At 39.1% G+C, this 19,590-nt stretch overlaps 3 protein-coding genes across 5 annotated transcripts in view; 2 read left to right on the top strand and 1 right to left on the bottom strand.

Annotated features, from left to right (window-relative positions):
• Window positions 1-730: 730 nt before the first annotated feature.
• Window positions 731-3,345, top strand: LOC122866773 (probable G-protein coupled receptor 141). Its single transcript, XM_044176873.1, has 2 exons — window positions 731-1,070; window positions 1,663-3,345. The coding sequence occupies exon 2, from the start codon at window positions 1,663-1,665 to the stop codon at window positions 2,578-2,580; it is 918 nt and encodes a 305-aa protein (XP_044032808.1). The 5' UTR covers window positions 731-1,070; the 3' UTR covers window positions 2,581-3,345.
• A 183-nt stretch (window positions 3,346-3,528) lies between these two features.
• Window positions 3,529-17,758, top strand: hnf4g (hepatocyte nuclear factor 4, gamma). 3 transcript variants are annotated; one of them, XM_044176871.1, is made up of 11 exons: window positions 3,539-3,730; window positions 8,987-9,152; window positions 9,419-9,513; window positions 10,271-10,377; window positions 10,519-10,668; window positions 11,154-11,241; window positions 11,735-11,887; window positions 13,984-14,033; window positions 14,249-14,435; window positions 15,731-15,850; window positions 16,393-17,758. In XM_044176871.1, the coding sequence occupies exons 1-11, from the start codon at window positions 3,700-3,702 to the stop codon at window positions 16,512-16,514; spliced, it is 1,269 nt and encodes a 422-aa protein (XP_044032806.1). In that variant the 5' UTR covers window positions 3,539-3,699; the 3' UTR covers window positions 16,515-17,758. The 3 variants fall into 3 exon arrangements, with proteins under 3 accessions (XP_044032807.1, XP_044032806.1, XP_044032805.1); XM_044176870.1 differs by lacking the exon at window positions 3,539-3,730 and adding an exon at window positions 6,756-7,491; XM_044176872.1 differs by lacking the exon at window positions 15,731-15,850 and having other exon boundaries at window positions 3,529-3,730.
• Window positions 14,449-19,590, bottom strand: part of LOC122866771 (golgin subfamily A member 6-like protein 22) — a 147,932-nt gene continuing 142,790 nt past the window's right edge. The window contains exon 29 of the mRNA XM_044176862.1: window positions 14,449-14,467. The gene's annotated coding sequence lies outside the window, so the exon portion shown is untranslated. The remainder of the gene's footprint in view (window positions 14,468-19,590) is intronic.

The following is a 19,590-nucleotide window of genomic DNA, read 5'->3' as shown; positions in this document are numbered from 1 at the left end:
CTCTCTCACTTCTCTTTTTAAATTAGCCAATACTAAATAGTGTAACCTAGCTGTCTACTTTTAATGTCTACTTCAATACTTTAAGAATAGTGTGTAAGTTAGTAAGATTTGAACGGCATCCAAGACGTGAGATGTTTTTTGCAGATTTATGCTTGCATGGAGTACATAGTAATTGAGGTTAGTTGAAAAAGACCCAAGCAACTCACATGACAAGAGATATAAAATAGTTATATAAACATGGTTATTAAGGTAAAAAAAAAAAAAGCTAAACTTGTTTGGATTTCAAGCTAAAATGCAGGCAGTGCATCTGCCTCTATTAAATCTGTGTTAAACTTAGAGAAGACATGCTTCTGCTTAAACAGTATACTGCATGTTGCAGTATTTGTTTCTAAACCACAGGCAGATTTTGCTGGTAATATGGTTATATCATGGGATAGATGTAAAAGTTCATCTGTAATGGCAAACCAAAATCTAAAAACATACTATACTATACACCAAACTTTTCTTTCACTTCACTGTCCTGTCTCTATTTCCCTAATCAACGGTTCAATAAGGCATTCACTCTATGTACAGCACCGCATCACATTCCCATGGTCGTATTTAAGTGAATATTGCAGGTACAAAGCAGGCGTATGGGATGACCAGAAGGAGGAAGCAACTAGCTCTGTGGTTGTGCTGGCATGTGTGTGCAATTACCTCCTGTTTTTGACAGGGCACATATGCACAAACAAACACATACACATACACACACACAGCGCACACACAATATACAAAACTGGAAGGTGATTTCTGCCAACAGACACAGTTCATTTTCATAACCTTAACTTCCACCAAAAACTGGCACACATTCGCACACACACACACACACACGCATATGCGCACATGTATCCAAGCAGAAGCGGATACTCACACACATTCTTTTCTCAGACATAGAGGTGCTCGCTGTCACATTGTGAAAACGTAACTACTGCTTGATGGAGATAATGTGATGTAAAGTAGAGGACACCTACACATCATTTAATGCCTTTTTTCACACACACAGCACTCGGCAGCCAGTTCAGAACCAAAAGGTACGTAAGTCTACTGGTGAATGTTTTATTTTATTTTGTTTAGTTTGTTTTAGTCCTGTTTCCTGTTAAACTGATAATATGTAAAGTTGTAACCGCTAGGAGATATGTTATACTCTGGTTAATGTCTTGATCTGGATTATGTGACAAATATGAGCAACATATAGTATCAGTAAAGTATCTAAATATAATGTGGTGTTGTGTCTTAAAGTCAATACTAAATACTAGTCAAAAATAAGTTCAGTCAGCTTGTTTTTACTGACATGTATTTTCTCTTTGTCTTTATTTATTTATATTACTCCTGTTTTTAATAGGCATGTCAATTTTACTTATATCAGAAATTTGGGGTTTTACAATCTGTACAGCATGGGACAGTCTCTATCTTTAAACCCTCGAATTTGGATATGGAAAAACTCCCCCCAAAAAGCCTTTAACAGGGAAAAAAAATGGAAGAAATAATAAACCCTTTCCTGATCTATTCCTCCCTCACTATCTCTAATTCTTCAACTTTTTCTGTCCATTTGTCCCCTTTTCTCTCTGTCTCGTATCTGATGTGCCCCCACTCTCTCTTTCTTCTTTTCTTTTTCTATTTAAGATGGCTTCCACGATAAACCAAAGCCAGCTCTCCACAGCCATGAGCTCCATGATGACCACAAACTCAAAGCCACCGTATGATAACAACGATGAGGAGTACCACCTAGTCCTGCTGGCCATCCACTCTGTGGTTCTGCTCAGTGGTACCATCAGCATGAGCCTGATGGTGCACATCATGAAGTCCAGCAGAACGTCCATCACCTCCATCGCTGTACTCAACCTCATCTTCTCCCACTTCATCTTCCTTCTCACCGTGCCCTTCAGGATTTACTATTACGCAACTCAAAACTGGAGCCTAGGCATAGGGTGGTGTAAAGTAGTCAGCGGCATGATCCACATCCACATGTACATGTCTTTTATCTTCTATGTGATCATCCTCATCACGCGCCTGATGACGTTCTACCACAAAGCTAAGCAGGTGGCCTCCTTCCAGAGGATTCATGCACTCCTTGTAAGCGCTGTGGTGTGGATAGTGGTGCTTGTCACAGTCCCTTGCATAATTCACTTTTCCTACGGCAAAGAGGTAAACACCAATGCAACATATTGCTTCCAGTTTGGCAAAAACATACAGTCTACTGCCAAGGTTTTCAACTACATCATAAGCACAGTCATCATAATGGTGGCCACCGTGCTGACAGCCCTCCAAGCCAATGTCCTAAGGGTTTTATACAGGAAGCATCGCCAGGGATGTACCTCTCAGCAGGACTTCGGGGCTCAGCTGAAGAGTATGTGCTTTGCCCTCATCATGGTGGTCTGCTTCATTCCCTACCATTTGTTCCGACTGTATTACTTAGAACACATTGAACTGCAGAATATCAATGAGGTGTTTCTAAGTCTGACCACTTTTAGCTGTTTGGATATGTTAACCTTCTTGGGGAGGAGAACCTGCAGCATGTGCTTTTTAGGAAAGGCTATTTGAAAAACCGTTGGTAAGATGTGTGTGAGGGTGGTCAATAGACTTTATTTTGTAACTTAGTTTTACTTTACTGTTCTTCATTGCCTTGTCAAAGTTTTTAATAAGAAAATTGCTTATGTGCATCTCCATAAAAGCAGACAATAGGCTATAACATCTATTCAAAAGTACATAAGAACAATCATTAAATCAGACTAAGGGAACTTTAAAGCACACCCTCTCCACTAACTAAAAAAAATGTATGGTGGGTGTTGGGTGAGACAACAGCTCCCATTTAAGTTCTGTCAGATGTACCATGCTTTGCTTTACCACTGTTGAAGCGAAACATAGAGAGAGAGAGAGGTATGATATGTAACAAAGGTCTGCAGCTGGAATTGAACCTTGGATGTTAAGGTTATGTGGTATATGTCTTAATGGGGCACCACTTAAACTGTTTCTACTGATCAAAATATTGAAAGAATTTGACATGACAGGAAACCGACCTTTGCTTTTCACTCAAAATGAATGTATTCTTGCCATCTGCTGGTCTTTGTATATACTACACAGGCATCAAGCTCTAAATTTGTAATAAAAGATTATGCCATTGGTCTTTAGGTTCCCTCTTTTTTCATCCAAAATGTGACTTAATGTGAAAGATGTGATTGGAAATGAAAAATAAATAAAAATAAATAAATTTCACTGTATTTGTTAACACTTAACTCCTGTGTACTGTACATAGCTGAAGTGTTCAGCTCCACAGCTGAGATGACAAATAAATGTCTAAAATTGTTACTTTTTGACCATTATTTTGTGAAACATTACCTCAAACCTCTTGGATCTCTTGCCTTCTGCCCTCAGAGGTGGTGTTAGAGGCCCTGGCTGACATACACATAGGCACACAAACACACACACCTGGTGATCCTTTTCCTTTTGGTTTTTATGGCGCTGGGTTACTGTTTAACATCCCCACCCTACTTTGAGTTTGTTTAGTAAATCGATCTAATGACAGGGCTATGGTGGCGCCATCCAATGTGTCGCTCCATGAAATATAGGCTGCTCGGCTCTCCAACCTTCCCTTTTAATGTTGTGGAAGACTAATGTTGCAGGGGGTTGCTCACTACCGGAGTACAACGTACACCTGGATAAATGCACATCCCAGACGGAAACAGAAACACAGGTAAGACAAACTCCTCCTGTGTATATTGTCATTGAAATAAAAAAACTTCCACATTGGCTGTAAGATGTAAGGTATACAGTATGTGGTTGCTTTTGTGGAGGAAGTGAAGCTTATCTTTAGCAGTTTCTCAAGGAAGTTTGGTCATATATTCTGCTAAATCACGTGGTTTTGTATTTTGGTGGTAATATGGTGGTAATCCCCGTTCACACACACTTCAGTTGCTGCTACATGTTCCGTAACCAGAGCCGGTGTACTTTTGAATTGTAGGTTATATACTGTATGTGGTTGTTCAAGTCTTATAGAATTTCTGTTTGTATTTTGTCCAGTGTATTTATTGACAGTTTTCTCGCCTCTTTGTCCGCAGACAGCATTTTGTGAAAACAGATAAGATAGACTCACTTTGCATGCTGTGCTGTTAAGATCATGTGATAACACATTTCATCTGTACAATAGTAATACAGTGCATTGTGTTTTTCTCCTCTGATGCACTACCAATATGATACTACCACTGAAAGTACATAAAAATAACTTAGTGTCTAATATAATAATATCTCTATTTCTATGATTTATTTATGTAATTCACTATAATTGGAAAATGACATCACCACCCCCAGGTGTCTAATTGTTTGACAAAAGCTTCAGCTAAAACATTCGCTATTCACCGGGAGGACACACTGACAGAAACCATTGTACAATATAATGCAATCCAAAACAACAGGCCTTAAGTAAACCTACCTTTGTGAAAGTTGCAACAGTTAAGTTTTGTTGAGACTATGTCAGATATTTGTCAAATTATTTTTTGAGGCTGTAGTTTGTGTTGTTGTATTGGACTTAAATTGTGCAAGATATTAGCAAGAAGAACAAAGGTGTGACACTCATTAAATGCCCTCGGGACCATGGGGCTTATAGGAAAGATGTTTTGCCTTTTTGCCCGGGCATCAGGAAGTAGTGGTTTACCAGAGTCAGTTGGCTGGCTGATCATCATCTGCGACTATTAAAACCTCTAATCTAAATAGAGTCGAAAGTATTATGGCCAGCTCACACCGATATAGCCTCTTAGCACTGGATTTTATGACTTCAAATTGCTTTTGGTTGCTAGGCAGATGCAAAGTTTCTCACTTATGTCCTGCTTGTTTTTCTGCTGAAGAAGTCATATTAGCTTTTATCATTTCAAGTGTTTCTATGAATGTGTAATTCATGTTTTTATCAATTTCTTTACAATTATATTCACATATAAAATTTCAAACTCAGTAGGCTTCTACATTATATTTTTGCCAGTAGCTATGATGAAGTAGAAGGGGCTGGAGATCCCTACCTAGATGTTGTTGAACTTACTGGGATGTTGGTTTGCACCAAAGCATGGCTGAATAAGTTTTCAGTATATTAGTGTGGTGAACATGAGCTGTCTTTATAAACAGCTGATCAGCACCAGTCTTAGAATATTGTATCTTGATCCAAATAAATCAAGAGAAGGGTATGATTTGTCAAGTTTTCAAAATATAGTAAGAAAAAGACCAAAGTCACTCATTATTACACTAATACAGACTTGAATTCCTCGGCTTGTTGTCCTTGCACTTAACAGTGGAGGATGAGGCTAAAGAGAGCCTTTTAAAGCTTTTAACCTGTTCACCAATAGCTATGGAGTAGAATGATACTGGATTTTATCTAATACTGTACCTGTCTACAAGCATCAAAGCACAATGAGCCTTGCTTTCTTTTTGTATGTGCGGGGGTGGCTGTGGCTTGGAGGTTATCCGCTAACCGGAAGGTCGGCGGTTCGATCCCGGCTTCCCCCAGCTCATATGTCGAAGTGCCCTTGGACAAGATACTGAACCCCAAATTGTTCTCGAGGGCTGTGCCTTCAGTGTGTGAGTGTGTGTGACTTCATTAGTTTCTTTGTATTGATGAGCAGTTGGCACAAGAATGAATGTGATATGTAGTGTGAAGTGCTTTTAGTAGCCGGAAGACTAGAAAGGCGCTATAAAAGTACAGTACATTTACCATTTCTATTAAACCCAACCATATCACATGATAGCCTCAGAAAACTACCCACTTACATGCAGACCCGATGAGTCAGGAGGCCTGACCTCACTACCTGGTTAAAATGTAATCTCTCTATCACTTCTTTCTCTTTCTCTCTCTCTCTACTAACACCCCGTCTCTAAACCCTGTGTTTCAGCCTCCTCTATTAGATAACATGTCTGTTATTACCTTGTGACCAGATACTAATTGCTCTTTCCCTTTATGTCCAGTAAGAAATCCGTGATAATGTGCATTCTGATATGCTGTGCCTACATTGGCAATATATTACCCCGATGCCTGCTCATATACTGTATGTGCTTTTCTGACTGGCCCACTTATTACTGATGTAGAGCATTTACATTTACAGTCTTCTCTAACACAATGCCCGAGACTGATTACCTTCAAGCCACACAATAAGATTTAGTGCAATGAAATTCCTGATGTAAAATGGGTGGGTTGGGACATTTTAACTGGTTTATGGTAGTAAATCAGTGTGTGTTTACAGCATTCCTGCCCTGAAAAAGAAGGAAGCTCACTGTCAACTGTTTAACTTGTATTTTTGATTTCCACTTGTGATGTCCCCTGCCTCTCTTCAACATGAATTCCTCAGGAAATTTGTTGTGTTATGTTTTTATAGTAAGAGAGTTAAAAGAAGCGTGAGAACTATCAAATTGTGTTAATATTACATGCTGCTCCTCAGGCAATGTTTCCTCTACTTTTACACAGCAGCGGATTGGCAGTGAAAATGTCAATGACAGTGAAACTGCAATAAATCCAGGTTCTAAAATTATTATTAAATCACAACAAATTATTTTAAAATGACAAAATGGGTAATTTAAATATTCCATTAAGTAACCAAAAATACAAGTAAAAACACAGTGAGGTTTCAACCGGAGTGTGGTCAGTGAGGTTAATGCCATTTGAACTGTTAACAGTATTATATATGGCCAGTTAATTTAGAAATACATAGAATAAAGTTTAATCAACAGAGGGTTGAACATAAACCCGAGGAGTGTGTTTATGGAAGACTTAATGGAAGCTATCAGTGTTTTCCACTTCACTTTGTGTCTTTATAGATTATATCTGCTGAGCTGGTGGTGCTATTACTTCACTATTGATTAGATTAGGAAGCCTGGGAAGGACATACACACACCCAACCACGCACACACACACTCACACTCACACACACAGTCATAAATGTATGTGTCTGTAAGAACAAACCCCCTGTTGTGCATGCAGATACGCACACAGAAGCTCACCAACATGCACATAAAGAGCAAGTTGTCCTCCAAAATCTGATGAAATCCTAAAAACAGGGGGAGAAGGGAAATATCTCCTTCACCACTATCTATCCATCCCTGTGATAAGTGCAAAGGAGGACAGATAAGTAATGTGCAATAAGATGAGAAGTCTCAGCTCCTCCCCTCGCCTTGTTCCTGGCCCAATCACATGGGATTATAGACCCTTTGTGCCAGGGATCTCCCCTGTCATGTCTGTAAGACTTAGATGAAGCAGAGACCAGCAGATAGAGGAAAAGAGAGACTTTAGCGTGAACTGGGAAAAGAAGAGAAGAGAGAAGAGAGGAGAAGAAGACCAAGTTGAAACAGGAATGAAGTATCCTTCTGCTCCTCAGAGTAAATCTCTGTTGGATATGGAAGTAGCCAACTATTATGAAGGCCTGGATCCCTCATACAGCACACTGGGCTTTGAGAATGCAGAGGTGCTCTATGGAGGAGGAGGTAAGTGTGTGTGCAAGTAGCCACCCGCACACACACACACACACACACACACACACACACACACACACACACACACACACACACATACAAACATTAATTGACGCATGCATGTTAAGTTGGACATGCTCACATACAGTATGACAGTGGACAGATAAAACAGATGCATACACATACTCCATCTTTATAAGCACTAATATGTAGACACATAGACTGATAAGCAGGTCACTCACACATTTCCCACAATAAAGAGGGTCCCTGCAAAATGGCTTAATATGGACAAAGAAATGAGAGGGGCCTTGTATTGTGTATCTGATAAATCTGTAGCCTCTTGATTAAAATGATGTATCTTTTAAGGAGGGTTTGGGATGGGTCATCTGCCTCAGGACTGGGTGAAGAGGTGTTAGTTTGTAAGAATAGATATGTACTGATGAAGTGAAGCGAGACCAGCTGAAGGCAAATGAGGTGCTATTTGCAGAAGAGGAAATCAGTAAGGGTTAGTTTTTACATAACAAGCTCCATATGCCAAAATTAAGTGATGGGGAAACTCATGACATTTCAGTGTTAGCCAATAGTGCATGTATCCAGTTGTCTGTTAACACAGATTAATTCCACTTGCCTATTGCTTGTATATGGATATGTATGTGGAGATCTGTGGTTGTGAGGGAAAGAAAAAGGCTGGGTAGTGGTTGTAAAAGCATGAATTCACAATGTTAATAAAACTGTTTAGGCAGGAATTGCAGATATGTGTCATAAAGATGTTTTATTGAAGAGCATGCACGTATCTCAGTGGTACACTGATGTCACCTCAGCATGTGGACAGAAAGTTAGTCGAACATTACCTCATCTCTCTTGGCACTGCCTGGTGTGGGACTGAGAGAGACGTTTGTGTGTGTGGGTGGGGGGTGAATGTGTCCGTGTTGATGCATCTTGAGTTTTTACATGCGCATGCTATGATCATGTTGTGTTCTATTAGTTTGGTTTTGACAGAACAATAAATACGCAGACAATGATGATGGTTATGGTTTTGATTAGGGTGATGATGCTGCTGCTGATAATGATAATGATCATGATGATTATGATAATGTTGATGACAAGAGACATCAACTGTAGTGTTTTAAATGCCTGGTGATTGAACTGCCACTTATTCTTTTTCCTGATTTATGTGTTACAGATACATATATTATATAAAAACCACACAAATTACCTCTGCAGTTATACTATGGAATATTCACTGAATACATTTACTAGAGTAGTAAGATGCTATAATCACATAGAAATTCTACACATAGTGGCTTCAATTAGATAAAATAGTGCAGTGGGCAGTCAGCACTGCATATGACACAGTCATATTCAAAGTTATCCCAAATGGGACTCTGTTTTTTTCACATTTAGTCTTCGTTATTTCATTAGTTTTCGTTCACGAAAATAACCTTGCTATGCATGTATGTGTATATGATCGTGTATTTACATTAGTGAGTGGTTTTGTGTGTTTCAGACAGCATGCCGACAGAGCCGAGCCTGCCCGGTCCAGACGGGGTCAGCAGTAACTGTGCCATCTGTGGAGACAAAGCCACAGGGAAACACTATGGCGCCTCCAGCTGTGATGGCTGTAAAGGCTTCTTCAGACGCTCCATACGCAAGAGCCATGTCTACACCTGCAGGTACAGATAGCAAAAACATACTGAGTGAGCACACATACACACACATATGTGGAAATTATAAGACACACAGTATGAACACGTAAGTGCACATAAACATGCCCTTGTACATGTTGCACCTTAACGATCATGTGTAGCTATCTAAATAGAACTCCTAAACTATTGATAACTTACTTTTCAGGCCAGTCATCATGTCATTGCATGTCACAACAAATTCTGTCATGTTACAGTACATTGTCTCAGTCAGTTGTATGTTTCGTGGTATGCAGGTTCAGCAGACAGTGCGTTGTGGATAAAGATAAGAGGAACCAGTGTCGTTTCTGCAGACTCAACAAATGCTTCCGTGCTGGCATGAAAAAAGAAGGTGGGGAAACCTTCCTCTGGCTCCCTGGACAAGAGAGAAAGTAGAGAGCACTGAATTGTTACCTCATGACTATAAATGTGTTTTTCCCCCTCCATTTTGAAACTCCACTAAATGTTTACATGTAGAGATACAATATATAATGTCAAAGTTTTTTGGGATATCTTGTTATCTTTTTTTTTTACAAACGCTACCTGATTTTCACAGTGTATTGTTAATAGTATATGTATATATTTTAGATGTAGTTTATTTTTCATTTTTTCTACTAAGACAAGTCATAGTCTTAAAACTAGTGGCACTGAAGGAAAGGCTGTAATTGTCCCAGCCATAAAATATGTGATTACTTAGTGTGTGTGTGTGTATTTATGAGGGGTATAACCTTGGCACAGTTTTATGACACCTAATCATGTGTTATTCAAACATGTTGTTCTGGATTGCAACTGGTTAACGTTTGACTCCTCTTGCTGATGCCAGCCTGTGTGGCTATTTTCCTAAATATTAACTGCCCCAGTGTCTGCTGTCATCGCTTGCATTCAGAATTAATTTTTTCCCCAACTCTCAGCACTCATGACTACCAACTTCAGCAAATTCTTGAAAACAATAAACCAGGAAAGGGACTTGAATATTAGCAGAATTACTGGACATACGCCTGTTAATTTTTACGAAAAGTAAATTACAGGAGGTGCTGTCTCTTCCCTGTGCCTTTTGATTTATCTTCTTGTTTCACACACAGTAACTTTGGCTGTCTGTTATATTTTAGCTGTACAGAACGAGAGAGATCGGATCAGCTCCCGGAGAAGTATCCCTGACTCCCAAGACTTACCACCCATCACTATTTTGGCCCAAGCAGAATCACTGTCCCAACAGGTGACAATTTTCCATGAGAATTCCATATTTTCCTACTGATATATGGTTGTATGTGAGCTGATGTTAGCTGCATCAATCACCACATTGTGTGAAATCGATGGATTGTGACCCGGGAAACTATTATTTTCTGTTTCCCTCCAGATCACTGTTCCAGTTGGAATAGCAGACATATCAGAGCAGAAGTCAGCCACTGTTGGGGATGTTTGTGATTCTATGAGACAACAGTTATTGGTGTTGGTTGAATGGGCCAAATATATTCCTGCCTTTGGAGAACTGCCACTGGATGACCAGGTAACAGGGCTGTGATGCATGATGGGTAATCTGTGATTATGCTATTGCTTGCATACCGTCATTCACTTGCATTATTTTTATCTCATGTTTGTTTTTAAGTAGCATAAGTTAAAACCAATACCTTTTGTTTAAAACACTTTTGAAATGCTGTCTTTGTATATGCGTTTAGCTTGTGTTGGTGTGAGTGTGCTTGCTGCTCTAACAAAGGGCTTATTCTGTCAAAACAGTTTCAGTTTGGATAGAAGAAAGATCCTCTTTAATCAACCAAATGCACTAGGAGGTGATAGAATAATTGAAGCAACGATAAAGTAGAGAGTTAGAGATGTTACTGTACGATAATTAGTATACAGAGACTGCTCAGTATAGGCTAGTCTACAACTACAAGTACAGTATGGCCCTTGGGTGATGTATTTAAGGGCAAAAGGGTATGCATTGTTGCATTGTTTGTGTTCTTTGTTTAACTGTGTGTGTGTGTTTGTCTTCAGGTGAGCTTGCTCAGGGCTCATGCAGGTGAACACCTCTTGCTTGGGGTCGCCAAAAGGTCAATGCCATTCAAGGACTTCCTGCTTTTAGGTACAAACTGACCACTAGAATGGCATCTTGTTTATATGTGGTGCAGTCAGGTAGTTCAGCACTGGAGTGTGAAGACTGCTCAAATGTTGTGTTAGCTGAGAATGATTAACTAAAGGTTTATGTTTCTTTGTGACTTAAAAAGTGTCTCCTGTAAATGGCATTACTCATTACTGGGACATGTACCAACATCATACTGTAGGCAGATCTGTCAACTACAAACACCCAAGCGCACACACATTTTGCATTTTTTATACTTCTTAGGACATTCCCTACACCAGGTCACCATAACCTTGACTGGAACCCATAAATAGGCCTGACAAAACTCTACAAGATTCAACTTATCTCTCTCTCAAGGCTAAAAGTACAAAACTATTCCTTTCACCCTTCCTCACAAGCACACACCAGCACTCCACCCCACACACACCCACATACCTTTCACTCCCTGTCAATACCCCTCAAAACAACCACTAACCGATACTCTCTATGTCTGCAGGTAATGGCTGTGTGATCCACAGGAACAGTCCTGAGCCAGAGATCTGTCGGGTAGCCAACCGAGTGCTGGATGAACTGGTCCAGCCCTTTCAGGATATTCAAATAGACAGCAATGAGTATGCATCACTCAAAGCTATTGTCTTCTTTGACCCAGGTGATTAAAAAAAGTAACATTTAGTACTTTTAGCCATCAGTGAAAGTGAAAAGCTGGGTAAGGTATTTTTAGGGAACTACAGCAATACTGCTTTAGGTTACGAAAACTACTTGGGCAAGATAAAATTGGTAATAACATTGGCACAGACTTACGACGTCCAATATGTGTTCATGTGGTATGATGTGCTGATTGGGGTTGGTATTATGTAATGGCCCACAAATTTACCACATTTATCATTATTTCAAAAATGTATTAATTAAGGATAAATATTAAAAGCTAAATAAATGATATAAATGTCTTGTTTCCAAGTTGGCAATGCATTCATATTACAAGAAAAAATAGAGCATAAAAGCCAGAGAAACAAGGTAAAAGATGGTCAGATAAAAATAAATAAATAGTTGGAAAATACAATATTATTAATTGTAAAAGACAGATATTTTAAAGTGGTCGTATTATGCTTTTACCTTTTCCTTTATTGTGTTATATCTTTTTTGTGCATGTAATAGGTTTGCAAAGTGAAAAAGCCCACCCCAAAGGGACCTACCCTCTCCCACAGAAAACACTGCTCCTGAACTGCCTGAAAACAGCTAGATTGTAGTCCAGCCTTTACTTCCGTAACGTATCTATGTCACTATGTAACACATGTCATAATGCATGTTTCCACAAGTACACCTAAATATGAAATTAAAATAACATTAGATCCCCTCCAGGTAGTCAATAAAGTTGTCACTGTGATGTAGAGACAGTGCACAGTTAAAACATTACCTATGAAAGATAAATTAGTTACAAATTAATAACTTACCACTCTGAAATGTCTTGCTCCAGTCTCGGTTGTGAAGCTGGTTCAGGTTGCTGGAACATGTACGGCTGAACCATAGACTGTAAGTCTATAGGGTGAACCGTAACGGCTGAACCGAAGCCATAGTTACCGGCTGAAGTAGCTTTGTTTTGGATCACAATACTTTGCTCGTCAGGACCCACGCTACTCTGCTTCTGATTGGCTAGTAGGCCTCACCTAGGTACTGCGCATGTTCAACGCTCAACAAAGACCGAATAGAAGTGAGATGCCTCATGGTACAGTACGTGTCCACAGGAGTGTTTTTGGACGCGAGGAGTCACGCCGTTTCCCAGCATTGGACGCTTGATAGGCGTGCCACTAGATGTCACGATAGATGATTGACAGGTGCTTTCCTTCCCTGAAACACAACAGGAAACACTTCCTGGCTGCACCTAATGGGACGAACACTTTCACTTGTGGGCTGTCTGCTCCTGGGTTTCAAACCGGACCAACATGGCGGCTCGTTTGAAAACATTCTCGTATTTTATGAAAACAGTTCACCGAAATGTGTTTCTGAAAACATTTTAGGTGAGAAATAAACCATGAAGTTGCTGAATCTGTCTTTATTTTAGATCGACAATGATTCGTTCCAGAGGCGGCGAGTCATGCTGGACGTCCCTGATTTGCATAAAGTAGCCTAGATTCAACTTTAGGCAAATGAGAAATGGCCAATGTGACAGCCCGTCTCTCGAAACTCAATGTTACGCTACCAGAATGCACTGCAGGGCTTTCTACATAGACAATGAATGGAAAGCGTGAAAATGACGGATCCTTTGGAGGTGCTGCAGCAATGTGCAGTATGAGCAAAAATATGCTGTTTTTTGAAAATTAAGCCATGTAAACCTATTCTGGTACAACCCCAAAATAATATTGTGAACCTGAAAATGAGCATAATATGACCACTTTAAATATACCTTGTCCGATACCGATTGCCATTTCTGTCCAGATCCCTCTTTCCCCAGCCAATCCCATCCATCTGGTTACATTTCCCCTTACAGTTAGATCCCAATCCCTCTTCCATCTCCTTGTGTGACCACAATCCCTGCCCCCATCTCGTGTTACCTGTCCCCCTTTTCTCTCCCCTTCACTAAATCCCCTCATTTTGCCTTCATGCCCCAGTTTGGCCATAATCATTCCATCAATTCCACTCATATCCTCAATTTCATCCCTGATCTTTCTGTTTTTTTCCTCACCCTCCTGTCCTTCAACCCCTTTCTCCACCCCTCCCCCCTTCCACACTTTGCCTCCCAATGTGCAGATGCAAAGTCTTTGCGGGACCCATCGAAGATCAAGTCCATGCGTCTACAGGTAGGTCGAGCATTTGACTCTTGTAGCTAATTGCAGAGCTGCAGTTCTTTTCTAGTATGTTCTATTATACTTTCCTATAAAAAGTGTTTAAACAACCTAATTATCACTGTTCATTCTACTTTTATTTTGCATTTTTACAAATAATCTATCGTTCAACTTCAAGGACAAGGGCAGTTTGCTTACACTGATGGAGACTTGGCCTTGTGTGTGTGCAGGTCCAGATGAGTCTGGAAGACTACATTAATGACCGTCAGTATGACTCCAGGGGTCGTTTTGGAGAGCTGTTACTCCTGCTGCCCACCCTGCAGAGCATCACCTGGCAGATGATTGAACAGCTCCAGTTGATTAAGCTCTGTGGCCTGGCCAAGATAGACAACCTGCTGCACGAGATGCTGCTGGGAGGTGAGACTGGGCCCATGTCTGTGCTTGTAAACCTGCAGAAAGAAAAATAGGGTGACCTATACCAGTAGAGCGCCTCAGTGATAAATGTGTGGAACTGTATAAGTATGCAGCAATATAAAAAACAAAAAGTATACATATTCAGCAAAGTTTTCCTGGATACATACAATTGGTAAAAGTTAGGGATATTGCAGAAATATGGTTTAACTTCGTATAATCCACATATATATTAGGCAAAGCCAAAATAGACAACTTGCTATATGAGATGCCACTAGGTGACATCTGCAAACATATCTAAATGTGTATAAGTAAGGAAGTCTGTAGTTAAAGGTAGAATGCATCAAACATATTCTAAGCAGGGCCATGATAGACAACTCAAGCACAAGATGAGGCGTGGAAATAAAGTCATACATAAAGGAAATAAAGGAAAGAAGTCATCTCCAAAAATGTCTTCCATTTTTCACCATACATGCTAAAAACAACTCCAGAATATGACAAGCTGACTTAGAAGGACGTGTACAGAAAGAGCTGTGTGTGTTTTATTTTTCAGCATCCTGTAGGAATGTGGAACTAACAACAAAAACACCTGCTATTCAAATATTGTTGAGATGATATTATATTTAGTAATGTGAATGTGCTACTATAAAACATAGTGATGCAGACACACATATACTGTATACTTAACAGTCTGAAACTAAAAAACAAGATAACCAAACCACTAAGAAAAGGAAATTACATGATGTCTCTCTGTATCTTATTGACCTTTTTGACATATTAGATTGTGAAATGCAATGACAGTGATACACGAGCACACTACAGAGCTGCTTATGTAGCTTTCACAGCTTTTTAATGCTTTAACTTATAGAGACCTGACTCAATTACTATATAAAACATGCACACATGTAAATACACTTTTGAAAGCACTGCCTGAAATAAAATCAGCATAAATTTGTAAAACTCAACTCACTCAATTAATTAAAAGCTCCAAAACAGAGATTTATTCTTGCACTGTTAAAAAAACCACGCAAAGTGAACTACCATTGTTCTTTTTAGTCTAATGAGGGCTTGTGAGGTGAAATGCCACCATGTGCAAGAAGAAATCTGTTGTTTTGGAGTATTTTATTAAGTGTGTGAGGCCTTACACATCACCTGATTAAATATAATATTTCTAGATGAGATGCAGAAAAACATGCTGTAACTGTATAACGACAGTGCTGTGCTGTCAGCATAGCGTACAACAATAGCACTATCTGTTGAAGTTGATAGTTGATTAACGAGTCACTGTGTTATGTGTTCAGGCCTTACGTCAGAGCCCACACACCTGCACCACCCAGCACACACTCAGCTGTCCCAGGACCCTTTGACTGGACACACACTGGTCATCAGCACCATGCCTGTCGCTCACACTCCACTTATAGGTAAGAGCCAATGCTCAACAACTGTGAGACATGCATACTATTACACAAACTACATTCACTCCGACAAGCATAAACCCTCTGACACACACGAAATATCAAAGCAAAGTTAATGCACAATTTATCTTTTCTTATGAAATGTCACAAAACTGTGTGCCAGATGTGTTTCCATTAACTTAGTAGAAACTAATAAATAGGCATCCCGAATGTGAAAAAAAGCCATAAAAATGTAACATTTGCAAGAATTGATGAGTATTGGCCATATTGTGTGCTTTCATTTAAAAATAAAAAATGCATTTGGCAATATTACACCCCCTAATGGCCACACAAGATTGATGGGAACTGTATCTATAAAGCAGCAGCTGTAGATGTAACATGTCCCGTGGGCCACAGTGGATACATTTTACAATTACAATCACATTATACTATATATATATATATATATATATATATATATATACAATGTTACTTTTTTCTCCACACAAAAACATTTTAATTTGCAAATAAATTAAAATGTCTCCCTGTCCCTACCTCTCTTCCTGCAGCCTCTCCAGACACTCCCATTCCATCGCCCCCTCAGGGTCCGGCCTCAGAGAAGTACAAACACTTTCCCCAGCCTCTTTGTCCTTCAGCCAGCCCCTCGCCTACTACACAGACAGATCTCTGACTTCCATGCACTCTGCCAAAGAAGCTGACATGGGATCAGTGTCCTTGTCCCCTACTCATCATCCCAGCCATGGTATAAAAATTATGAAAGCAATCCCTGTTCAGTGTCTGTGGTTAGACTTGATCCTGCTTCTTCCCCATGTGACTCCTGGTGGTGTTGCAATAATTAAAACATAATTAAAGCTACTTCATGCAGCACTTTCAAACTTCAATATGTCATTTTCAAACTCAGTGGACAAATGAAACATCAAACTAGCAAAACATGCTGTGCATTTTTGTGGACACCTAAAAGTAATATACTGGTTTACTCAGTATCTCGGTTTTAACACTTTTCATGTCAATAAAGCACAAGCTTGATGACATGGTGGCAATTCAAATGTAAAACAAGATATCAGTCTGTTAAAAAAATGATCCCATCCAACATTCGCATTGTTTGAATTGTAGATTTTATTGACTGTCTTGCTTGATTGGGCATAGATGTACAGAAAATGCCTTTGGTCCTTATTGGTCTATCACTTGTACATATCAAATGTGTAAATGTGCGAAATACCATCTAATCATAAATTGCAGAAACAACAGCAATGGAAAAACTAATGGCTTACTGTCACAGTAATATCAAATATACATTCAATACTGTATGTATTGTTTATACAGTATGCATCAGTAGGACCTATTACACCTGTAAACTGGTCTAAGGTCAGATATCGTGTTCTAAAGAATTTCAGAAACATTGTTGCTGATTTTCATGATTTAGATTCGTTTTACTTAAAAACCCATGGAGTGTACAGAGGAAATAACTACTGTAACAGTTTGGTTTGTGAAAAAAATAGTTTCAGTGGTTTGTATTTAATACTGAGCCATGAGTACATATAACTTCCATATAGATATTCTTAATATGCATGTATTCAGCAGCTAAAACATAATATAATTAGGATTCTGAATCAGAATTCTGATTCTGATTCTGATTAATGGGTACAATAGTCTGTGGCCAAGATCAACATGATAATAATAATAATATCATTTATAAATAGTTTGTAAAGACCTCATGTTAAATGCAAAACGGAACTAAGTTGAACTAACTTACTGTATATAGTCAAATGGATTATAGCAAATATTTGGATCATCAATTTTAAATTGTCTTGCTTTATTTTTGATTTCAGGAATGTATTTTTATTTTGGTTTGTGTTGATAATGTGTACATATCTTAATTTATAGAGTATATTGATTAAAATGGGATTTTCAATATTTTTGAGTATTTTATTTGAAATGAATTGATTCAACTAATTGAAAATGCATAATATACAGTACATACTGTGAGAGACTCACAAACGTTCCAGTATGGTATGGTTCAGTAGCCCCCTCTTGCTGTCAAGAGAGGAAATACAAAGGGCCCCAAAGGTAAATGGGCTACTTATTGTATTGTATCAGTATACCATGTGAAGTGAGTATGCATTCATTCATTCATTTTTCTCTTTTTTTTTAAATAGGGAAAAGTGTGAGATGGAAAAAGAGAAATTTCTTTCCAATCAAACATTTATCTACCACACCAAATCATTTTCATGGACATTGCTAGAAAAATGGAAATTGACATTTTATTGATCCTGAAAGGAAAACAGTATAGACAGACAGATGATGATAAATTGACAGAATGTATTTCAATATGGTCTCCGCACATGGAAGAATACTGAGTGTGGTTTGTCCATTACTTCCTTCATGGAAGTCATCATGCTCCCCCACAGTTCCATTGGTCAGGGGTATGCAGTTTGTATCCAGAGCTTTATTGGCAAGCTATTGAGACTGCACTGCCGGATGATGCTGCTCATCTAAAATCAAACTAGTTTCCCCCACAGTCCATCTGAGAAAACACACTTTAACAAACCCTAAAACCAAACTAGAATGTAAAACAATAATTTAAACTGAAACTGAGCTGAACTGGGGCCAACTGTACTTCTAAATCTGTAATTTTGTTTATGTCCATCCACACACAATCATTTTCTTGGGTTAATGTGTATGTGTGAGCATTTATGTGCAGTGGATGAGACCAAGGGATAAAGCTGAGAGCTCTTGTTCTCTGTATATTGTTGTGCGACTCAGAGAAAACACTCAGGTTATTTATGGCAGAGGAGATGATGCTGTCTAGAATCAACATGGCAAAATCCTCCTATCAACTCCATAATGGACAAGCTACCTGGCTTAGGTCAAAACAACACCACCCACAACGGGAGGATGTGTGTATGCATATATACTGTATGTGTGTGTATGCTCCTACCTGCAATATATTTATAATCTGTGCGGGTGCATGTGTGTACACTTCTGTATGTGTGTTTTTGGAAGTGTGTGCATGTGTGTGTACCCAGGGAGCTTTAATCAAAGGCCTATAGTGAGGAGATGTGGGGGCCCTGTCTCTTCCTTTTTCCTCAGATAAAACTGTGTGTTAGCATGCCAGTCACATATCTCATCTGAGACGCACCGCTCTCCTCCCCACACCTCGCCGCTGCCCACACTGACAGCACCCTATTACACACCAGTATGACGCTCGCTCCACCTGAGGAGGACGACGAGGGGGAGATATAGAGGGATGAAGAGATTGAGGGATGGAGGAGCAAAGGATGGACAGGAAAAAATATATATATTTTTATTATTTAGTTGCATCTTAGTTTGACTTGTTAATTAAGGCTGTCATTTTTTAAATGATCCCATTTTCTATTGTGCCAAGGTGGGGATTTTGTGTATTGTCCACTTTTCTCACACACGTTTTGAATTTTGAAATTGGTGCAAAAGATTTAAAAGGAATATAAAAAAATCTCAGCATATCAAGATGCTCTTATTAGAGACACTTCTAAACAATAATTTCCTATCAACTCACCTGCTAAATGAAAATACAGTGATCATGAAACGTATTCACTTCCTAAAGTAAGTGTATCAATATTAGTTGAGTTATCAGGGCTGAGCTTGCTTTTTACATATATTTTATTTATCATTATAGAAACAGTTTAAAATTTGCAAAAATTGGACCTGGATTGAAGAAAGTCATTTCCCCTTTTCATGGTCATCTGTCCATCAAATATCTGATCCAT

The sequence above is a fragment of the Siniperca chuatsi genome, linkage group LG19, assembly GCF_020085105.1.
Source record: "Siniperca chuatsi isolate FFG_IHB_CAS linkage group LG19, ASM2008510v1, whole genome shotgun sequence".
NCBI lineage: Eukaryota > Metazoa > Chordata > Actinopteri > Centrarchiformes > Sinipercidae > Siniperca > Siniperca chuatsi.
Note: the sequence above shows the minus strand (reverse complement) of the source record. Positions and strands in the feature narration are given on the sequence as shown.